The sequence below is a fragment of the Lynx canadensis genome, chromosome A2 (genome assembly GCF_007474595.2).
Source record: "Lynx canadensis isolate LIC74 chromosome A2, mLynCan4.pri.v2, whole genome shotgun sequence".
In the NCBI taxonomy this organism is placed as follows: domain Eukaryota; kingdom Metazoa; phylum Chordata; class Mammalia; order Carnivora; family Felidae; genus Lynx; species Lynx canadensis.
Window position 1 is genome coordinate 55,984,440 of NC_044304.2, and position 23,023 is coordinate 56,007,462.

At 53.8% G+C, this 23,023-nt stretch overlaps 1 protein-coding gene across 4 annotated transcripts in view; it reads left to right on the plus strand.

Moving 5' to 3' along the window:
- Positions 1–23,023, plus strand: part of NUP210 (nucleoporin 210) — a 109,445-nt gene that overhangs the window by 71,565 nt on the left and 14,857 nt on the right. For all 4 annotated transcript variants that reach the window (XM_030307499.1, XM_030307498.1, XM_030307496.1 and 1 more), the window contains exons 21-31: positions 6,621–6,749; positions 7,833–7,960; positions 8,050–8,185; positions 9,771–9,833; positions 10,001–10,180; positions 13,239–13,319; positions 14,377–14,508; positions 15,605–15,763; positions 18,824–18,915; positions 20,526–20,700; positions 22,124–22,299. In XM_030307499.1, coding sequence (XP_030163359.1) covers positions 6,621–6,749; positions 7,833–7,960; positions 8,050–8,185; positions 9,771–9,833; positions 10,001–10,180; positions 13,239–13,319; positions 14,377–14,508; positions 15,605–15,763; positions 18,824–18,915; positions 20,526–20,700; positions 22,124–22,299 — 1,451 coding nt within the window. The remainder of the gene's footprint in view (positions 1–6,620; positions 6,750–7,832; positions 7,961–8,049; positions 8,186–9,770; positions 9,834–10,000; positions 10,181–13,238; positions 13,320–14,376; positions 14,509–15,604; positions 15,764–18,823; positions 18,916–20,525; positions 20,701–22,123; positions 22,300–23,023) is intronic.

Below are 23,023 nucleotides of genomic sequence, written 5' to 3' on the forward strand. Positions count from 1 at the left end.
ACACACACACACACACACACACAAGAGTGTTGGACTTTGGCAAATGCTCTGTGTCTCTTGAAATATTGATGTGGTTTTTTGTTTTGTATTCTGTTGATATGATGAATGGCGTTAGTTGCCTTTCAGGTGTTAAACCAACCTTGCATTCTTGGGACAAGCGCTACTTGATCGTGACATATAGTTCTTTTTATATGGAACTGGGTTCCATGTGCTAATATTTTGGCGGGTTTGTGTCGTTAAGAGTCGGAAGAGATGCTGGTCCGTGCTTTTCTCTTCTGTGATTTCTTTGTCCGGTTTGGGTATCAGGGTAACACTGGGCTCACAGAATGGCTTAGAAGTGTTTCTTCTTATTTTTGGAACAGTTTATGTAGACTTGGTAATAATTACTCTTTTTAAAAAAAAATAAATGTTTATTCATTTTAGAAAGAGAGAGCAGGGGAGGCGCAGAGCAAGAGAGGGACAGGGGATCTGAAGTGGGCTCTGAGCTGACAGCAAGTGAGCCCGATGTGGGACTCAAACTCATGAACTGTGAAGTCATGACCTGAGCCAAAGTCGGACGCTCAGCTGACTGAACCACCCAGGCACCCTGCTAATAATTACTCTTAAATGTCTGGTAGGATTAACCGGTGAAGCCACTAGGCCATCATCTTTCCTTCGTGGGTAGTTTTTTTATTATAAATTCAGTCTCTTTGTTTGTTATCGGCCTATTCACATTGTTTCTTTCTGAGTCAGTTTTGGTGACTTGGGTCTTTTGAGGACAGTTGAGGGTTTTTTTTTGTTTTTGTTATTTGTTTTTACATTTTTTTACATTCTTCCAGTGGTCGGCCTTGGTCTTTACCTGTCTGTGGAGAGGACGCTTTTCCCTGGTATGGCCCTTCAGTGAAGGGTGAGGAAACACGTCATAATGTTCTTGTTCCTCTCAGAGGCACAGTCTCACATGGCAGGACCTCTGAGGTGTGTGGCCGTAAATCAGAGCAAGAAAACACGATCTCTCAGCACCTGGGAATAAATGTGTGCTTCTAGAAGCCCGAGATCATAGGAAGCTGTCCCCTGAGCATTTTTGTTCCCTTTATAAGAGAAAGAATAATTCCCTGGCCATCCCTCCTGCCATGTAAATGAGTGTTTGCTGTCACATCCTTCATATTAAAAGGAAAAGCTCAAATCGTAAATAATTCTGACTGCTTGAGATATGCCTTGCTTTGCTTTACTTCTGGAAATTAAAAATAACTCCCCTGTTATCAGGAAGAGGGAAGTTTCAGGGCCCCTGGGTGGCTCAGTCAGTTGAGTGTCCAACTTTGGCTCAAGTCTCGTAGTTCACTAGTTCGAGCCCCACGTCGGGCTCTGTGCTGGCAGTTCAGAGCCTGGAGCCTGCTTCAGATTCTGTGTCTCCCTCTCTATCTCTGCCCCTCCCCCACTCATGCTCGCTCTCTCTCACTCTCAAAAATAAACATTAAAAAAAATAAAGAAGAGGGAAGTTGCAGTTCAGAAAAATGTGCACAGTGCCAACAATGCTTGGGGACCCCTTTACTCATATTTACCTCGCACCATACGTTTTGAGTAAGCCCTGAGGATAATCCTGCAGCCAGAGAGAGAACTTTCCTCCAAGAACAAATGCTTTGAAGAGCCCGTGTTGGACTGGGCTGCCTCTGTAGGTAGTGAGTGCCCCGTCTCTGGAGGCAACCAAATGGGAGCTGGGACCCTTGTCTGGAAGACTAGAGATGGGATTTCAGCATCAGAGGCAAGTTTCCCCAGGCGACCTGTGAGCCCCTGTTCAGTCCTACAATTCTGCAGTTCCCTGTGCAATCCCCCTCAGCAACAGATGCTAGGATTCTCCAATCAAGACAAATATTGATGTCCCCATTTTATAGATGGTTCTAGTAGAGCTATAGCCCTTCTCTCTTGCCTGGGGACTGGCCCTTTGCTCGCATGTCTCATTGCTTCGTGGCCCTTATGGAATGGGACACGGTGCCCAGTACAGACGTCCCACAGGACAAGCCTAGCACACTATGGGACGTACCAGCAGCAGCCCGTGTGACAGGCCCTATGAGAGTCGCTTTTGCCCCAGAAGGTGTCCTGAAGGCACCTTGAGCCCTGGCGTCTCTGCTTCCCATCACCTGTGCAGAGACCTCTGCACCTCGAGGTGGAGATTGGGATCCGGTTCCCCTTGCCTCTTCTGCAACCTGCCGGGGAAGTTTTTCACGGAGCGTTGACAATCTGTGACAGATCCTAGCAGCTTCTCTCAGACGGTTGTTTCTGAAGGACGTTTACACATTTCTTTGGCATTTTCCAGCTGCTAATTAGCAACATTCTCATTTCCCTTAATCACAGAGACAAGAAAGCCCACAGGAGTTTTTCAATTAGCTCATAGAAAATGTTTCTTTCTTTCCTATTGATACACATTCGGGATGCAAGAATGGCTTCTGGGTGTGTTTCGGCTTCTGAGCGTCTGTCTCTGGAAGGCAAGCCGCGGAGCTCACGCACCGGGCCCATTGTGGAGGCTATTATGTCCACACAATGCATGGAGGGCTGTGCGGAATTCTGCTCACACCCCCTAAAACTCTGCAAGGGGCCTTCATTTCAGTTTTAGCTGGGTTGCCCCTAGGAGTGTTTACCCGAGTTAAACTTAGGGTTTCTTTCTTCTCACCGATTCTTTGTATTTCAAACCAAGTCTTTCCAACAGAAGGATCTTATAATCATGCGATTATAAGAGCAGCGGGGAAGGCCCTACTGTGCGCCAAGCACTTTGTACCTTTAACTAACGCATTCATCTCGCAAAGATCGGTGCCTGTCGTGGGCCTGGTCCCGGTCCAGGCACTGGGAGTCCGTGGGGAACACCTCATGAGCCACAGTGTTTCTGCCTATTTCCTTGGTCCCGTGATCATGGTGACATTGTACGTCTGTGGAAGCGCGTCAGGAAGGAAGATGAGGCGGGTAGCAGGTGCGAGCCTCAGGGTTTGAACTTGGGTGTGTCCTGCTTTCCCCTTGAGTGTGACCCGTGGACACAGGTACCCGTCCCAGTCCTGGCCCTGCAGGAAGGCATAGGGCTGGCTGGGGTCCCTGGCTGGATTTCCACCCAGCCTCCAAGCCAGGGTTCTTCTTGGTGTCTGTGATCTTCATGGGCTCGTGGTCACCCCCTCGGGGTCTCGATGGCATCCAGTCGGGGGCACAGACCCCAGTGCTTGCGTGGCACGGCCTGACCCACCGCACAACATTGACAAGCACGCTACATAATAGGAAGCGGGAGCTGACGGCTCCTGTGACGTGTGGAAATATTTATAGGGTCCTTACTCTTCTATGAATGCTACCCATCAAGGGACAAGTCTGAAGTGTGTGGGGGCCCAGGGAAGCAAGGAACCGGGATGATGCGGGCAGACCCTCGGGGCCTGACGGGCGCAAGTAGACGTCACGGCTCCAGCCCACTCACGAGCTGCCTCCGGTGCTACTGACAGTGTCTTAATGAGCAGTAATGCATTCATCGCCTCTGAAGAGATGACAGGACTTTCCTCTGGGCTCAGTGTTCGCTGAAGTTCTCAGGTGGCACCTTCAACACTTGGAAATTAGAATTCGCTCTGGGCTTGGATTTTTCTCCTCCTCCTCTCCTTCATACTCGTGCCTCAATGTCGGTCAAGAAGCGAGTGGACCCAGAAGGCCTGCAGAAACAGACGTGCACAGTCTAGAGTTTGCAGTGAGGCAGGCCCCCACTCTGCCTCCAGCTGCCTGGCAGGTCCCCCCGCTTCCCCCAGAGCAGCTTCTTCGTCTCCCAAGGGGCCTGGTGAACTCTCTCCCTTAAAGCTTTGTTCAGGGGGGGCGAGGCGAGCTGATGGGTGCCAGCAGGCAGGCCGGCCGGGCCACGCAGCGTCTCTGCGTCTGTCACCCGGAAGGTGGCCGGACCTCCAGCCTCTGGGAAATCAAGCGGAAGACGAATTGATTTCCCCTCGCCACTTTACGTCTTTGTTTAAAATGTGCAAAATGGTCCTTTTGAAGGAGAGAAAAAAAGAAAACGAGAAAGCTTTCCGTGCATTCCCCTGTGCGGGTCTTTCAGCAGCCAGTGCGACGTGTAATTTCTTCGCGCTGTGAAGGACACGCCAGGTCCTGACAGCAATAACTTCTGCAGGAGGATTAGATCGGAGCCTCGCGTTAGGCTTTCAAAGAAAGCTCTCATTTCTCTCTCAAGTTTTTAAATGAGTTTCCGTTGAGGGAAAGAGAATAAGCCAGGATGAATCGTCCTCGGCAAAACTGGAGGCCCCTGGTTTCCAGACCCCACTCCTCGGCCTGTATTTAATTCCGGACTCGTGTGGCAATGGCTCAAATTGCACAGGCATCGCTTTGGAAGGCGAGTGTGATTTCCGCCACGGGATCTTTGTTAATCGACTCTAAGTCATCGTGTGGAATAACTCAGGCACGCCTCATCCGGGTTGATGTGCCCTTGAGCTCAATGACACCGGCAGGGTTTCCAGGTTGGCCGAGCTTGCTAATGGGGCTGGGGCCTGCCTCTGCTCTGGCCTTTTCTGGCCGGCCCCGCCCTCCTCCCCTGCCCACAGTTCCATTTTGGTTGCTCTGGCAGAGTGTGGCAGAAGGAGCCCTGAACTGGGAGCTTGGGCACCTGGGTTCTCTCCCCAGTGCTGCCCTTCTAAGGCTGGGTTCCCGTCCTGAGTGGGCCTCAGTTTCCCCATATGTGCTTTGAAGGAGTTGGATCACAGCACTTCCCAAAGAGATGAGGGTACATGGGGTTTGCAGACTTTTTTGTTTTTTCCCTAGAATTTCTAGGTTTTAGCAAAGCTAAAAAAGTGAAGCTAAGGAAGCAAGCTGGAAAGTCAGGTTTCTTTGCCGTAACTGCAGTGACCTAGAGCTGTGATCCTGGATCTTCACCTGATTGGTACATGTTTTTTGGTACTGTGCCGGGTGCCAGGCTCAGCCCTGAGGCTACAGCTGGCGAGAAGACAGCCTGAGGGAGGATGGACACTAGGCCACGGTCTCCATCATGGCCAAATTATATGCAGTAAAGCTGCACTAGGAGAAGTGAACAGAGGTAGCTCTTAGCTGTCTGGTCAGGGAAGACTTTTCTGAGGAAGGATGCTTGAACAGGGGCCTGAAGGATGAGCAGGAGCCAGCAGGTGAAGACAGGGTGCGGGGGAAGAACCCCAGATCATTAAGATGGACTGTGTGGTCTGCAGGCAGGCAGGCAGGCAGGTGCTAGCTGGCTTTGAAGAACAGAGCAGAACTGTGGCTGGAGCCTGACAGTGGTGAGGGATCATGGTTTACAGTGACATTAGAGCCATGGGCAAGGGCCAGCTCGTGCCAGTTTCTTCCGGGATGGGCTAAGGATTTGGACTCACTCTCTGGGCAGTCCTTGAAGGATTTAGAAAAAAAAAATTTAAATGCTTATTTATTTTTGAGAGAGACAGAGTGTGAGCAGGGGAGGGGCAGAGAGAGAGGAAGACACAGAATCTGAAACGGGCTCCAGGCTCCGATCTGTCAGCACAGAGCCTGACGTGGGGCTCAACCCCACAAACCGTGAGATCATGACCTGAGCTGAAGTCAGACACGTAACCAGCTGAGCCGCCCAGGTGCCCCATTTTTTGAAGGATTTTAACCTGGATATGATGTGATCATATTTGGCTATCTCATTAGGGTCAGAAATCTGCTTTTTATTTCCCCCACTGGTTCTTGATATTGAAATTCTAGCTTTGCAAGCACTGAACCATTCACTGTAAACATCCCCTGCCCCCCATGACTGTAACACCACAAGCTGCAGGCAGCAAAGCCAGGGTTAGAGACAGGAAGCACCGCTCTGGATTCACCCACCAGCTCTGTGGCGTACCCCACTTGCCCAGCCCCCAGACCACGTAGTTGAGATACATGCCTAAACGATACGACACATCACTGCAAGTGCATCCACAGCATGGGAGAGTGATTATGGTGCAGTTTATTTGGGGAGAGTTGCTTCTGAACGTGTGGTCCCAGGAAGCAGATAGGGAAAGAAGGAGGTTTAAAATTGGGGGTGGGGGGGTCTTTGCAGTGAAGACCGGAACACAGTAACCCGGGTGTGTCCATCTCCTCGGAATGTTCACAAAGTCTCTACTTCAAGCACGGCTGAGGCAGAGATGAATGAGACTCACAGAGCTAAACCTTGAGACTGTGGTGGCCTCTATGGTCTCTTTGCGGGTTCTGAGATTCTGCAAGGTCAGGTTAGGACTTCTGAGTGAGACGTTTGTTTGGAAAGGAGCTATGTCATGCATGACACTCTTCTGTCACCAGAGCTGCAGAGGCAGGTGGCCTGCACAGAAGCTGGGAAATCCCGGGTTGGAATCCTCATTCTACCTCCGAATTGCTCTGTGCCCCGTGGCCATCGACTGCCCTGCTTTAAGCAGCTTCCGTTTTCTCCTTCTCATAAATTGGAGTAAATGCTCTCGGGGATCCATCCCAGTTCTACCATTTTACATTTCAAGCACTTCCCCTGGCTGGCAGTGGGGGCTCATGGCGAGGGATGGGCAGGGCAATGCTTGGGTTAGGATCTTCCTCTGAGCCCTGGCCCAGCCGTCTCCTGGAGATGGTGTCCCATGGGCAATGGGCTGATGCCATGAGCAGCTGCAGGACTGAGCCCCACTCCAACCTTCCAGGTGTTCCCTTTGCTCCCGGGCGTGTCGACCATCATGATCCATGACCTGTGCCTGGCCTTCCCAGCCCCGGCGAAGGCCGATGTCTACGTCTCGGACATTCAGGAGCTGTACGTCCGTGTGGTTGACAAGGTCAGTAGCCACTCCCTAAAAGGCCCCTCGCTGCTGATTCACAGAGGCTGGGAGAGCAGTGTTTCTGTGGGAGTTATCTTCCTCATGCCCTGTTTCTGAGTCCCTGTACCCAGCTCCCCCTGCCCCCCCGCCCCCACCCCGCCAAGCTGCTTTGAGCTTATGATGTTGTCTCACCTCTGTCGTTCCGCGTGTGTGATGTCAAGCAACCTCTGAGGTTATACTTCTTCCTGCCAGTTGATATCGGTAAAAGCTCAATTGCGAATCCCGCCCGACGTCGTCTCCTCGTGAGCCCCGACTTGGGGATTCTCGGTCTCTAGCTGGTGTAGTTACTAACCGGCCAGGCATACCCCTTGCCGATGGTGAATTTTCTCCCTGGCGTGTGGGTTTTGGAATCTCATCAGCAAATGAGTAAAATGAACTATGCCAAGTGCTTTTGCAAAAGGAATGCGTAATAGATCTAGGCTTTTCTTCAATGTAAACAGGGAATTTTTATTACTGCGAATACCTGAAGGAGGTGCAGCCAGGCTTATAGAGGGTTGCTGTCAGGTTCCTATCTTCCTGACTGGAGAGAATGGTTAGTAATTAAAAGGGGAATGTTCGAGCAGCTTAGAGTGCTTGAAAAGCCAATATTCTCTCACACCGCCTCAAATGTTCCTTCTGTGGTTTTACTTCCACTGGTAATTTGCTGATCAGAGTTCTACTTCTTCACTAAGCATTTCTGACTCTTGGTATCTTAAAGTTCTTACTGTATGTATCATATGGTGCCAGATGTGAGCTGTTCAGTCAGTGAGCACTTATGGAACTCCTACTGTATGCCATTCTGGCTGTGTCTGTCCACTCTAACTAGATTCTTAATTCTTTAAGAGCGGAGAGCGTAATTTTTGCATTTAAGGATCCCCAAAGCTCTTTGTGTGCAGTAGGCACTTAATTAATTTTCATCTGTTGATTGGCTGATTGTCCGGAGTTCAAACTAGGTCTGTGGGTTTAAGGTTGATGACACTTTCACAGAAAGCCTTAGGGTACAGTAGGTGATGAAACTGGTCATTCAAAGGCTACCCTGAGTTTCTGTCCCCTATGATGCAGGTGGAGATTGGAAAGACGGTCAAGGCATATGTCCGGGTGCTGGACTTTCACAAGAAGCCTTTCCTGGCCAAATACTTCGCCTTCATGGACCTGAAGCTCCGAGCAGCCTCCCAGATCATTACATTGGTGTGAGTCCTCCTAGGGGTCAGAGGAAGGCATCTCAGGGACAGGACTGGCAGGTCCAGGGGAGAAGTCCCAGCCCTTCCCTCTGTTCCAGGGCCCTCGATGAAGCCCTTGATAACTATACCGCCACGTTCCGCATCCACGGTGTGGCCATTGGCCAGACCAGCCTCACCGCAACCGTGAGCGATAAAGCTGGACAGCGAATCAACTCAGCCCCGCAGCAGATTGAGGTAAAGCTGTTTCCCTTCCCACCTTCCTGTGTGGGATCAGTCCAGCCCTTACTGCATGCGTGCACGGGGTGGGAAGTGTGTCATTTCTGTGGCGGGCCAGGAGTTATGGGGGTAGCCCAGGAAGCTGCCGTGGAGAAACCGTGTTAAAATCTATGCCCTGCGATGTCCCCTGATTAAAAGGGAGCCATCATCAGTCCCAGGGATCTGGGGAGGCAGCTCCAGAGGGAGGGACCTGAGTGATTTTTACCTCCCTCTGGGACAGAGTGGGCAGGATGTGGCTCAGAGAAAGGTTGCCGCTCGTCACACAGCCGGGGAGTGGAAGAACACTCTTGAAACCCTTTGGTGCCAGAAGGGAGCGGCTGGGTAGAAGCCGTGGGCAGATTTAGGCTCCTGTGTGGAAGCCCATCTTGACAGTCGGTCTGAACCCGCCCTTAGAAGCAGTGGGCTTTTGTCGTGAGCTCCTGGAGCAAGCAGGTCCTGAGTGAGGGAGCTCTGGGGCACCCCGCGGTCATCTCAGTGTGTGACTTGGGACTCGTCTTGTGGCATTAGGTGTTCACACAAGCCTCCCAGTCCAAGTTTTTCCGTCCAAGTTTTTCCATCAGCTGCTTGTCTCCTGCCAGCGTCCTCCACGGGTCTCGTCCACCCAGGGGCGGATAGACTTTATATTAAACTGTGCCGGAGCTGGTGGTTCTGGTTCGTGCCTCTAGAAGGAAGGGCTCCTTTCTTCTGGTGAAGAAGAATTCATTTCTGCTATAAATAGCTCAGCCCTGCGGAGACTAATCCTGATGCACAAAGCAGCCCCTCGGCCGACCGCCACACTCCTTCACTGCACAGGCTCTTCCTGTGCTCCTGCCGGGCGGGCACTGCGGGGGGTGCAGGACGATGGTGTTGGGCTTCTTTGTGCTGCAGAGACCAGGACATCCTTGTCCTTGACCCCCCACACCCCTCTTTCTTCATCTGAGAAGTTTTGAGGGCATCGAAGTAGAGCACTATTCTCAGGCAATTTATCAGTAGAAATTGGAGAAGTTCAGTGAAATGGAACATCTTGAAGGCACTGGAATGTAAACCTTGACGTGCATCGGAATCCCCTGGAGGACTTGTTAACACATAGATTTCAGGCCCCCACCCCCACCCCTGCCGCCCTGCCTCATTCTGGTTCCATAGACCGGGGTGGGCTGGAGAATGTGTATTTCTAATGATTGCCGGGTGACCCTGGTGCTGCTGGTCAGGGGACCGTGCCGTGAGAACCACTGCTCTACGCAGGGGTCTCACATGAATAAAATTGTCTTTCTTTTCATGGTGTTTCACATCTGGTGAAATGAAGCATCGTTGTAAACAACAGAACATGCCCCTGAGAACCACAGATCCTCAGGCCCATGGGCGGGCTGAAATCCTGGGGGGGGGGGGGGGGCTCCGCCCCCCCCCCCCCAGAGCTGGTCAGGACCCCAGGCCCTCGCCAGTCCCTTCTAACGAGGAGGGATGTCCAGGCACCCTGCCTCCCTGAAAATATTCAGGGGTGAATTCTGCCCAGCTGTGCGAGCTTGGAACACGACGGCCCCCTTCTCTCTTGTGTCTCCACACGCAGGTCTTTCCCCCGTTTAGGTTGATACCCAGGAAGGTGACGCTGATCATCGGGGCTATGATGCAGGTAGGAACCAAAGGCCGCGTGCTCACCCACCCCCACCCGTGGCCCCTGCCTGGCTCCAGGCTGGCCTGCCCTCCTGGGCGCCAGAAGGCTAAGATGGGGCTCTCCGGGCCCTGAGCTCTGAGGATGAGGCGGGGGCTGATGGGCGCTGCTATTTCTCCCTACTCCAGATCACCTCGGAGGGTGGCCCCCAGCCCCAGTCCAACATCCTCTTCTCCATCAGCAATGAGACCGTTGCCGTGGTAAACAGTGCCGGGCTGGTGCGGGGGCTGGCCGTCGGCAATGGCACCGTGTCTGGGGTCGTGCAGGCTGTGGACGCTGAGACCGGCAAGCTTGTCATCGTGTCTCAGGTAACGAGCGTGGGCTCCACTGGATGTGGGTGCTTCCGAAGCCTCCCTGGACATGAGCCCTCTAAGTGCTGGGGTGCACTGTGCCCCTCAAGAGCTGGGGTGCTGGTCATCTGGGATGGGGAGGAAGTCTGTTAACTGGGTTCTGGCTCTGCCCATGAGGACCACCCCTCTCTGAGGGTCCTGCTTCTGCCCTCTGAGTCCACAGCCCCTGTCTGCCACCTGACCCCCCACCAGGGCCAGCCTAGCCAACTTGGAGCCCCCCAAGATCGCTCAGAATTCTCCAGACTGAGTCTCCCCAAGCGCTCTTTTTTTTTTTTTAATGTTTGTTTTTGAGAGAGAGAGCACATAAGTGGTGGAGGAGAGAGAGAGAGAGAGAGAGAGAGAGAGAGAGAGAGAGAAAGGATCCAAAGCAGGCTCTGTGCTGACAGCATAGAGCCCAACATGGGATTTGAACTCAGAAACCGTGAGACCATAACCTGAAGTCGGACGCTTAACTGAGCCACCCAGGCGCCCCTCCCCAGCTGCTCCTTAAGGGACAGAGCCTGGTCTCCAACCCCATCCCTGCCCTGGGGACATTCCAGTGCATGATGGTCACGCAGCCTGCAGCCCTCTAGTTCTCTCAGCACCCCTGCCCCAGGGGGTCTACGGCTACCCTGTTTCCAGACGACGGTCCTGAGGCACAGCTAGTGGGCCAGGGCTTGGGGACATTCTGATGGAAAAGGGGTTACTGTTAGTTCCGACACGCTTCGTGGATCGCAGTGTGTGTTTTCAGGGGTGTGCGTAGCCAGGCTGCTCTAAGCATGTGGACGATCGGATATCAGTAGTGTTTCAGACCCAGAGTTCTATTTCCAGGAGAAAAGGAGACCCTGAATCACGCACCAATGAACTTAAGTTATCCCCCAAGCCTCTCGGCTGGACTCGGGGACTTTTGCTAAGCGCTTTTCTGGATCAGCAGAGACAATGGAAGGCCGAGCTAGGGGAGTCCTCCCCCCAGGAGGGTCTTCCTGCCCCTCATTAGTGGCACTGACACTAGGCGGGTGAAAGTCGGTTTCTAAGTCCGATAGTTTCCCTTGTTTCCCAGGGGGTAGAGACCTCACCGGGGTCCGGAAGGGAGACGGGAGATGGTTTCCACCTCCTGAGCAGGGCTCAGAGTGCTTGGATTCTCCCTGACGGTGCCCTGTGGAAGCGTCTCAGGGGAGACTGCAGCGTGGACATGACCGTGCCAGAAATCTGGGCTCTAAGAAGAGCATTGTTTTGTGTAACGTGACTGCGGACAGCCTTTTCAGAACCTGTCACCCTGCTCCTTGTCCAGCATTCAGGGCCCCCTGGAAGGAGTCCATGAGCTCCCATGAGCTCATAGCATCTGAACACATGGCACCCAGGGGAGCTGGTTCTGTGCACTGCCCTGGAGATGTGCCCTTCTTCCCTGCGGCTGACTTTGATCTGACATTGAGTTCATTGATTTACTCCTGTTTGCCGGAGTTTCAGTGTCTCTGCAAGTAACCGGTTAAGCCACAAAGTCCTTTTGCATCGTGGAGGTAGATGCCCTGATTGTACCTATTGATTTTTATAAAGACAAAGTGTCGGGAATGTGAAATCTGCCCTGTGGCATACAGCGGGATTCAGATAGACGTCTTGGAGGAGAAGATGAAGGGCCAACGAGGCCTTGCCTTTTTTTTTTTTTTTTTTCCTTTTCTTCTGAAGAAAGGATTAGGGCTTCGGGAACCAGCCTATTTTTCTCCCCCTGGGGGCCCAGGTGGCTGAGATGGCAGCTGGCTGGAACTATGGCCAGAGGAGCTGACGGCCATGCGTTTCCCTCCCAGCCACTTCTCTCTCTCTTTTCTTTAAATATTTTTTTTTTGAGAGATAAAGTGTGCAATGAGGGGAGGAGCAGAGAGAGAGAGAGAGAGAGAGAGAGAGAGAGAGAGTCCCAAGCAGGCTCCCCACTGTCTGTATGGAGCCCAATGTGAGGCTTGAACCCATCAACCGTGAGATCATGACCCGAGCCGAAACCAAGAGTCGGACGCTCAATTGACTGAGCCACCCAGGCGTCCCACTTCTCTTTGTGGTCTGACCTTGCTGGGCCACCTCTCTCTCCGTGTGTCTCTCATCGGGTGGGGTGGGAGAGGAACCGGGGGAGGGTCTGGCACCCCTGGGCAGGTGGAGCGACTTTGCCAGCAGTTCCATCTGAAATCCATCTCCTAGAGCCCAGGCAGGCAGTGGTTCAGCCTGAGGCCCACGTGTCCACAAAGTGTAGGGGGTTCTGCTCAGAAGCTCCCAGTTCATCTGTCTAAACCAGATCATAGAATCAGCACCCATGGCCAAAGCATGGGCCAGGACTGGCAGAAGGAGACTGGGCAGTGAAAGGGACAAAGGCAAGGAAGAGAATGGATGTTTATTGAGTACCTACTATATGCCAGGCATTAGCCCGTATCACAAGACACAGGGTGGGCTCAGTATATAGAAAAGGCTTAAGGGTTTTGGTAGCCTGGGTTCAACAGAGTCAATAGCACTATAAAGAAGCCTGATAAGGTTAATCTTTGACAAGATTAACAAGAGTATAGACTTCAGAATGAAGGAGAGTATACAGTCTGCTCTAACCAGACTCTATCTGTATCCTGCATTTGTCCCAATACCCTGATCATTGACAGAGAGTAACACATTAGATTTAGGGTCAGGAGCATCTGGAATCCTGTCCTGTGAGGGCCACCCAACCTAGAGAAGAACAGTGTCCGGTCACCGCCCCCTCGTCTCTCTGGTGCTGACCCGGAACAACTCCATCCAATAGGTCTGCGGGCTCAGAGGACAAGGCTGGGAGCCCCAAGGGAACGGGAGGAACAGTGGCCAGATCTGGGTGGGGTGAGCCACCCACAAAACCAGGCTGCCTTGGGAAGAGGAGGGTGGTGCTGGACATCCGTGAGCACCTTCCAGCCATGCAGCTCCCAAGCTGGCCTTGGCAAGAGCCTCCCTGTTTGGAGGGGTCCCTTGGTGAAACACCTGTTGTTGGCTGATAGTACCCCCTGCCCCAGCCAGCCTGAGCCCAAAGCCCTTTCCCTAGGACCTCGTGGAGGTGGAGGTGCTGCTTCTCCAGGCGGTGAGGATCCGTGCCCCCATCACTCGGATGAGGACGGGAACCCAGGTGAGACGGGGACCCCTCCACACCTGCTGCCGGTGTCGCTGTCTGAGCAGCCCCCTGGCGGGTCTCAGGCTCCGAGTTCTGGTTCAGGCTGAGCTTGCGGGGAGTGGAAGTCGCTGCTAGGTCACTGTTTCCTCTCCTGCTCAACCCCTGCTTATCTCTGGGGTCAGCTTTAGGAAGGAGCCCTACCGTTTCCTGCTCTAGGCCTCGCAGGCATTCTGTGTGTTCTCGCTCCCGGCGCAAAGCCCTCGTGGGCATAGCATTTACCCTTCTCCAGTTCTGTGTCAGCACAGTTATTGAGTGATGCCTGTGTCTCCCTCCCCCGAGCCTGTCACCCTTCCATACCTGGAATAGCACCTGGCAGGGAACAGGAGCCAACGCTTGGATAGCAGGACCTCAGGGCTTTCTGTGCGGTGACTCATTAGACGCTCATCAACAAGCCGTGAGGTGGCTCCCGGTGTCAGTCTCTATGTTACGGGTGGGGAAATGAAAGCCTAGAAAGCTTACGGCCTCTGCCCAAGGTCGCGTGGCTAGTAAGTGCCAGAACTGGAAGTTGGCCCAGGCGGCCTGGCATGGAGTCCATTCTTCCCGTTAGCGGTATTGCCTCCCCTGGTGGGCACTCAGGAAGCACGGGTTGAGGGAGCCTGTGAACCCCACCTGTGCCCATTCCACGTGAGCAGGGAGCCCCTGCTAGATTGAGAGAGGAGCAGAGGCACGGATGGCAGGGTGGCGTGGGCTGGGCTGCCCGGGGGGCTGCAGGCCCCCTGGGGCTATAGGGGGCCACGTCACCAAGGGGATCTGTCAGCCAAGGTGAGACGCCGTGCACAGCTCAAGAAGGACCGCGTGCGGAGGGGCTGGCTCTGTCTCTTGTTTGTTCATTTGCTATTTCACCAGAGCTTCTCGCCCCTGTGCCAGGCCCTTCTCTGGTTAGGGAGGAAGGGCCCCCGTTGCACAAAGGAGACAGGAAAGCGCCCGGGCTGCTGGAGGTGCCCCAGGGTTTGGGGGGGGCACTCTTGGTGGTGGGACTCTGCTGGTCACAGGCCTGGCTTCTCTCCTGCAGATGCCTGTTTACATCACTGGGATCACCAACAGCCAGAACCCTTTCTCCTTTGGCAATGCCGTGCCGGGCCTGACCTTCCACTGGTCTGTCACCAAGCGGGACATCCTGGACATCCGGGGGCGGCACCAGGAGGTAACCTCCCCCCTCCCCCCAGATTCCCCTGCCCCCTGCGTGCACCGGCGTCCGGAGCCGGGAGGGTTCTCCCCATGTTTCTGCACATGAGCTCTGCCCCCTCCCTCCCAGGCTGGTCCTGGCCCTGCCCTGCTCTCTCTCAGGGCTCATTGGGACACCTTCTCCCAGACACTGTCCACCCCCCACCCCCAGTGACCTGCCTCCGTACCCAGTCCTCTCGTGACCAGGAATATGGGCTCCTAGCTCTCCCTCCTTCCCGGTCCCGGACTGCCTGCAACCCTTTTCACTTTAAGCACGTTCTTGCTAGGCGCCAGAGAGGGGCGTCGCAGGTAACCCGCTTCAGAAGGCAGCCTTGTGGAGAAGTCACAAAAGTTCCAGGCCGTCACAGGGTCTTAGTCAGGGCCCCTAGTCTGTACTTCTGACCTTCTTTCTGAGGCCATGCCTCACAGCCCTGGGGCTTTTTCCAGATTTACCCCAGAGGGCAAACCCGCCTCCCCTTAGCCCTTCTTAGAGCGACCCTGGCCTCTCCTCAGACCTCAGAGCTGGACGAGTAGTTATAACCCCCTCGTTGTGTTGACGAGCCCATACGGAAGGGACATGCCTGTCTGGCCCAGGGAGCCAGTGGGGAAATGGGACAATGGGACCAGGTTCCAGCCCTGGTGACTCTAGTCTGCCCTCCCTGGGTTATGCAGGACTCGAGTGTGGGGTGGTTTTGAGAGGTTTCTTCTTGCCTTGTCTGTGCATCGTGGGGAGGGTCCTGTCTCCAGTGCCAGGGGCTTCCTCAGACTGTTCCCGTAACACGGACATCCCAGAATAGAGGGTCCCTTCGCGGAAAACTGCCAGGTCTAGCAAATACCTCTCAGTTCATCACCCACCCCACACGCTAAGGGCTCTGAGAAGCTCCGCCGGCCTGGGTTGGCCCAACATCCCCCACATGCACCCATGAACCTCGTGAAACTCGGCCTCCTGCACCCGTGACGGGTTAGCGGGCCCTGGCTGGAGCGGTGAGGCGACGGCCTTTGAGAACAGGCAGGTGGATGTCGGGGGGACTGGAGCCCCTGGCCCTCCCTGAGAACCTGTTTGGTGTCCATCCCAGGCTTCGCTCCGGCTCCCGTCACAGTACAACTTTGCCATGAACGTGCACGGCCGGGTGAAAGGCCGGACCGGGCTGAGGGTGGTGGTCAAGGCTCTGGACCCCGCTGCTGGACAGCTGCACGGCCTCGCCAAAGAGCTCACTGACGAGATCCAAATCCAGGTAAAGGACAGGTGGGCAGAAGCCACCGTCAGAGGGAGAGGAGGTGCCAACCCAGCGGCCTCTCCCTCTGGGGACCATTTAGGGGCACATCGGCCCTTCTGCCACCCCACACCTGAGGAGTTCTCGGGCTGCGGGGGAGCCCGGAGATGGGGCTGCCTGAGGGCATAGGGTGGGGGCGGGTGGCTGGCAGGCCAGGAGGTCCGAAATAGCTTGATGTATTCCCCAAAGAGCGGGTAATCCTGAGCTGGGAGTCTGAGGCACTTTCATGGTAGAAAGAAGCCGGAGAACTGTCTGAGTGGGGCATTAATTGAATTGTCTGTGTTTATTTCGCAAACACTCACAGACCACTTACCAGAGGCGGACTTGCCATTCCCCAGTCCCCAGTGTTGCCTCACCCGTGAAGTGCCTCCGGAAGCCTGTGGGGCAGGCGCTGTGGGCGTTGCTGCTTGATGATGAGCCCGAGGCCTTAGGGGGGAGGGGTCAGAGTGTGCCCCAGGTTGCAGTGAGTGGGTGGTGGGTCCTGAAAGGCCTGGAGGGCTGTGCTGTGTGTACGGCCTGGGAGACGGTGTGACCCATTGATTCACAGATGGAAACCGAGCCTCAGAGAGGGAGGGGGCCTGCTCCAAGCCCCCAGAGGAGCCCCACTGAGTCAGGACCAGGAGCCCAGCAGTTTTTCTCCCGCCCAGGCCTCAGTGCCTGCGTCTCTCTCTCCAGTCTGCCCTCCTCCCTTCCCTGACTGTCAGGGCCCCTCAGTGAAACTAAGGATCTGGGACCTAATAACCTCTGGGATGCCTTAAATGGCAAAGAAAAATTGGGGGTACTTGGGTGGCTCAGTCAGTTAAGCGTCCGACTTCAGCTCAGGTCATGATCTCACGGTTTGTGGGTTCAAGCCCCGCGTCAGGCTCTGAGATAACAGCCCAGAGCCTGGAGCCTGCTTCGGATTCTGTGTCTCCCTCTCTGTCTGCCCCTCTCCCACTCAGGCTCTGTCCCTCTCTCTCTCTCTCTCTCAAAAATAAACGTTAAAAAAAATTGCAAGAAAAAATTGAAAGCAGCTCCTGAACGTGAGAAAAGAAACAGATCAGGTCCCCTCTTCAAGAAGAAATAAACCATTTTCTAACTTAGGCGCCTACCTAGTCAGGGGTAAAGATTTTCAAAGAAAGAAACTGTCATTTACCAACCCCCCTCACCTCGGGCTGCACATGTGTGCATGCACACACACACAGACACAAACACACACAGACACGTAACATACATACGCATGCAGAGACACAGACACATATGAATACACAGGTAAATACAAACACAGACACGTGCAAGTATATGTTCTTCCCAGTTAAAAATGAAAGCATGTCTGGCACCTTCTCATTGGATAAAGACGGGGCTTTGCAGCCTTCGAATTCTGTGACCTTGCATGAGTCACTGAGCATCTTTGTGCCTCAGTTTCCCTAGCTGATAGCAGTTGGAGGTTTGGGTGTGTCAGAGACTTAGCGATGCTGGATCCAGCCCACAGATGTATTTGATTTGGCTCATTCTGTGCTCCGAAACCATTTTTATTTGTTGCGAACATTTAAAAATAGGAAGATGTATAAAAATCCAATAGGCAGCTTGTCCTGAAGATACATGGCATTTTTCCACATGTGCCAAAATCAGCAGGAGATGAGAAGTAGCCCCTCCTGGCCCCATTGCCCCCCGCTTCTCCCCGATGGTGAGACCACCTGTGAGTTGCCATTGACCCTGGTGCTTGCATTATTCCTTTTCTTAAACTTGAGTTAACAGGAAAGTAAGATCTCTCTTGCACCTTAATTTACCTCTAAAGAGGGACAATAGGGGCGCCTGGGTGGCTCAGTCACTTAAGCATCTGACTTCGGCTCAGGTCATGATCTTGCAGTTCATGAGTTCAAGCCCTGCGTCGGGCTCTGTGCCGACAGCTCGGAGCCTGCAGCCTGCTTCGGATTCTGTCTCCCTCTCTCTCTGCCCCTCCCCTGCTCATGCTTTGTCCCTCTCTGTCTTTCCCTAAAAAATAAATAAACATTAAAAAAAATAAAATAAAGAGGGACAATAAAAAATATGCATTTAAGACAAATAGGAAGTAGGAGGAGACGTTTTTGCATGTACTTCCAGTGCAGTGCGTGCGTCCGAGTCAAAATCAGTCTGCTCCACTCTGGGTGCCACCTGCCTAGTGGAAGGACTCCCCTGATGCCAGAACCCCATCTAGCTCCCAAGGTCATTTATCATTCACCATTTCGGAAGTGCTGCCACGCACATTGCTACTAGAATCCTGTGGCTCTTTGAGACAGACATGGCAAGGATTATTAGTTTTAGACCCATTTTACAGATGAAGAAATCTAGACTTACATATACGATCAGAACATAGCAGTGCTGGGAGGGAGGGAGTTTTCTTGGAAAACTGAGCCCTTGGGATCCAGCCAGTCTGATCAGATCAGAAGCCAGTGGGGATCCAGGCCCGGATGCCAAGGAAGGTCCTTCCAAGGGTTCCTAGAGAAAGGGACTTGGAAGGGTGGTGGGCAGTTAGGGTGCATGTAGGGAGGGGTCTGGAGTTACCATAAGTGCAGCAACCATGGGCTGGGGAGCCGCCGAGGGCCCCGGGGCTCCTGGGGAGTGATGATCAGATTCACTCGGACATTACCAGGTTTATCATCTGCCCTGGTTCGCCAACATGCCCCGTACGCACACTGTGCGGATCCCGCAGGAGCGTGGCAGGAGGGAGTGAGATGGGGGTTATTCTGAGATGGTCACACTGAGGAGCAGCTGAGCAAGACCCTGGGTCCTGTAACTCTGTACGCTGCCTTCCGTGCCCAGAGAGATGTCCCCACCACCGGGAATCTGGGGAGGGGCCCGTGCTTCCTGGCTCCGTGAAGCAGATGCCGTCGGGGCCTCTCTTAAAAGTCAGCCCTCCCCGTCCCATACCCAGCCACCTGACAGGTGCTGGCAACAGTGATCCTCCTGTCTCCACCCCGTTGGTCTCCCTCCCTGGAGGGGAGCTGGTGCCTGGCCGTGACTCCAGTAGCATGACAGGAAACAAAACTCCCTCCATTCTAGGTATTCGAAAAGCTGCTGCTGCTGAGCCCTGAAATAGAAGCAGAGCAAATATTAATGTCGCCCAACTCGTTTATAAAGCTTCAGACAAACAGGTACGTGACTCAGCGCTTGTTTGCAGCTGGGCTGAGACGCTGCGCTCGGCATCCGACGGCTCATTTGTCAAAGTTGTCAGGAGCCGCGGGTGCTTCAAGCGAACGGCATCTTCCTGGGCTTGAAGTGGGTGCGGCTTCTGCATTCCCCCCTCTCTCCGCCATGGATGTCGTCTTCTGCTGCTCCGCATCACGTGTTCCCAAGGGTCCTTCTTATCTTCCCCGTAGCCTGGAAAGGTTTTAATGCCCACTGCTCAAACCCGCTACCTTAAAGGGAAAGAAATGCTACCTTGGAAGAGTTAAATTTTCAAATGCCCCTTTGTCTTCAAGGCTTGCTGTTCAGTGTGAATAATTCCTGACCCAGCAGCATGGGCATCACCTGGGAGCCGGTTAAAATGCAGACCCCGGGCCCCACCCCAGACCTGCACGTAACAAGACCCCCCACTCGATGGGGATGCACATCGTTGCCTACAAGGCACAGGTGTAAAACACGTCTGCAAATGTCATTCCCACCTTGCATTCAAATGGGGCGCCTTTGGTGGCAATGACTTGCACGTAACCTACGGTTGCACGGTGGGGGAGGGGCTGTAAGGACCACAGGAGTGCTCGCGTGTTCCGTGGAGCGCACACATGTGGTGGTCATTCGTGCACGTGCATAGATGCCAGGCTGTGTGCTAGGCTCTTGGAACAGGTGCATGACGTGCTGGTGGGTAAGCGAGAAGTACGGCACGAGAAGGGGACAACGAAACAAGGTATAACGGTTAAGCCAAGGCCCAAAGAAGGGCCTTCTGTGCAAGGATTTAGGGGAGGCCTGTCTGAGATAGCGAGGCTTGAGCTATTAAAGGATGAAGAGGAATTCTGCAGGTTCCCAGCAAGGGGTTACTGATGGGGGAGAAAGTTGAAGCAGAAGCAATAACATTTACTTTAAGGTCATCTGAGGAGGGTCTGTAGGGCTGCACGCAAAGAGCACGGGGAGGGGGACAGGCCCTGGGGGCTGAACACCTTTGCTCCTTGCTGTTTCTTTGTTCTGTAATAAGCCTGAAAGAGAGTATGAAACACTGTGAGATGTGTCTCCCACCCAGCCCAAACCACTTTCTGAGCCAGCAGCCCATTTTCATCCCGTTCCCTGCCCTTGGAAACAGGACAGGGCAACACCATTGCTTCCCTTTCACAGCTGGGGAGACCGAGGCCAAGAGAGGAGGCACGCAGCTGTTTGCGGGGCATTGGGACTTCAGCTTCTGCCTGACGATGGTCTTTCACTGTGCCAGGCTGCCTTATGGCAGCAAATGGGGAAGTTTGCCCCAGAAACGATCTTTGACAGCATATGTCCCATGCAGCTGATGAGAGCTCAGGCCTCAGCCTCTTCTCCCAGAAGCAGCGCCCTCTTTGGAACCATCGGTTTTGCAAATTAAGTTTCCCGTGGGTGACTGATGAGGCTGAAGTTGAGCTGAGCACCCAGGTCCTAATGCACAGTGGGGCTAAGATCAGGCTTTTTCCTTCTCCCAGGAGCCATCGGGAAGCCCAGATGGCTGGATCTCAGGGCAGGGATTTCGGGCCCCTTGCTGCGACCCGCTGCCACACTCTGAAAAACCGAGTCTGTTTTTTTTCCAAAGGGACGGAGCAGCATCTCTGAGCTACCGCGTCCTGGACGGGCCGGAGAAGGTTCCTGTCGTGCATGTTGACGAGAAAGGCTGCCTGACGTCAGGGTCCGTGATTGGGATGTCCACAATCCAAGTGACTGCCCAAGAGCCTTTTGGGGCCAACCAGACCATCCTCTTTGCTGTAAAGGTAGGATCATGCTTTCCTGCTTTTTGGAGTAATGAAAGCAATCGTGTCGAGGTAAAAAAAAAAAAAAAAAAATCTCCCCTCGCAGGTATAAAATAGATCTATCACTTTCCAGCTGAGAAATTGTAGGTAAGAATTTATTGAAGAATAACTTGGGGGCAGAGGTCCTAGCTGAAAAGTTCTAGCATCTTCTAGATGTCAGAGCGGAAGATCCTTGGAGATTGATTGCAGTGGCCTCATTTCATAGATGGGGAAACTGAGGCCCAGCGAGGCCCATGATTTGCTGGGACCAGCACCCATGTCCTGACTGGGCAGCCGGCACCTGGAACGTGATAGGTGCCTATGCACATTGACTGCATGTGCTGGGCACCCGACACAGAAATGGTTGCATTATACATGTGGCAGCATGTACAGTTCAGTGACCCATTTTACAGGCAAGGACACCGGGACTCACCATGGAAATGACTCGCTCAGTGAGTCACTTCAGTGGTGGAGAGTCAAGGTCTGGTCAGCCGGGCTCAGGTCGTGTCATCTGGCCACATCACGGCGCTTCCCATGTCCCTCTGCCCTCCGTGCTCCGTGGTGACGGGAACTTTCTCCTCCTCGAGCATCCTCGGGCCGGGTCCCCGGAATTTCCTTCCACTATCTCGTCATAGCCACTTTCTGAATCCTGGGTGACAGACAAGATACATGACTTCACGTTCGAGATTTTGCCATGGTCACAGATCTGTTTCCTTAATAATGTCTTTTTGTTTCCGTAATTAATGCCTGGCAGGGAACCTTCAGCCTGGTTTTTGAGTCGGTGAAAGCAGCTTCCTGTTCATCCTACCTCAGCAACTATGTAGTGAGCACCAGCTGAGTAGAGGTCGCTGCACCCGCCGATCTTTATCCAAGAAATTGGGTCTTCTGAGCGGAGCTAACTTTCTGGCCAGGATAGATTTTACCCGGAGTTGGAGGGCCAGGGCCGCTCTCCCTGGAGCTCGGGTTTCTGGGCTCCGGGATTCTTTCCCTGGAGCACCTGCCAGCACGTCGTGGCTCCTGGTTAATACTTCCTCTACCGTCCAAGTGGGCATTACTTCCACTTTAAACACCCAGAGAGCCTGGTTTTCGAAGGAAACTGAACATCGAAAGCCCAGGGGAAATTTTTGCCAGTGTGAATAACGATCTAATTTTTCAAAGTCATGGGTTTTGACTCTTGTAGATTGGGGGGTTTTCTTGTAGTGAGGCCAGCCCACTGTGTGGGAAGGTGGGATTCTTGTCGCTAGGTTGGGACGCTTAGCAGACCAAGGCCTTTTCTCTTTCCGTGACCCCTGAGTCGATCAGCCTCCCGATCCCTCCCGAGGCGGGTCCCACTGGGGGCAAGTGACTCCTCCCTGGGAGGCTGGTCCCCAGGGCAGTCATCACCACACCTGCTCACTGTCCCCAGGTATCTCCTGTGTCTTACCTGAGGCTCTCCATGAGCCCCACCCTGCACACCCAGAACAAGGAGGCTCTGGCAGCCCTGCCTTTGGGAATGACCGTGACCTTCACCGTCCACTTCCACGACAACTCCGGAGACACCTTCCATGCTCACAATTCGGTCCTCAGCTTTGCGACTAACAGGTAGGGTGTGGGTGATGCTCATCTCCCCTGTGAAGATGTGTGTCAGTTGTACTTAGATTTGAGGTATGGGGGCGGCTGAGTCCACTAGACCCTCCGTGCCATTGGAAGGGAGCTTTGTTCCCTTCAGTCCTGAGGAGGGAGCGTGTCGTGCTTGCGGGACCACAGGGGGAGCACTGGGCTTGGGCGGGAGGCAGTGGTGAGGGGAAGGCAGGGCACAGAGCCTGTACCACCGCGTGGCGGGAAGCTGTTGGCGATGTCCCGTGGCGGGCCGGAAGCGAGACACAGGTGTTGGGGTTTGTGATAAACTTTGGTGTACCCGTGAAAGCCGGACTGCAGGGGAGACGTAGCCACCCTGGCCATTGCACTGGCCCTGTGATCAGCGGATGCAAATCAGTGATCACAGACGTTATAAAAGTTGGTCAGAGCAAGGCACACATATTCCAGTGCTCTGGTGCCAGCGAGGAAGGGGTCTGACCTTCACTGCATCCCCTTGTGTGTGTACAGGCCTTTCCACGTGACGTCTCGCTGACTCCTCACTGCCGCCTGTTTGTAGAGGCCCAGAGAGGTCAAGCCACTTGCTCAGGGTCACGCAGGGTTTGAACACCAGGCTCCACATGCGGTTCATTTTGGCTGGCCCTGTAAATACCCCAACAACCTGGGGTTTCTTCTTAATGTTTATTTTTTTTTTTTTTAATTTTTTTTTTTTTCAACGTTTATTTATTTT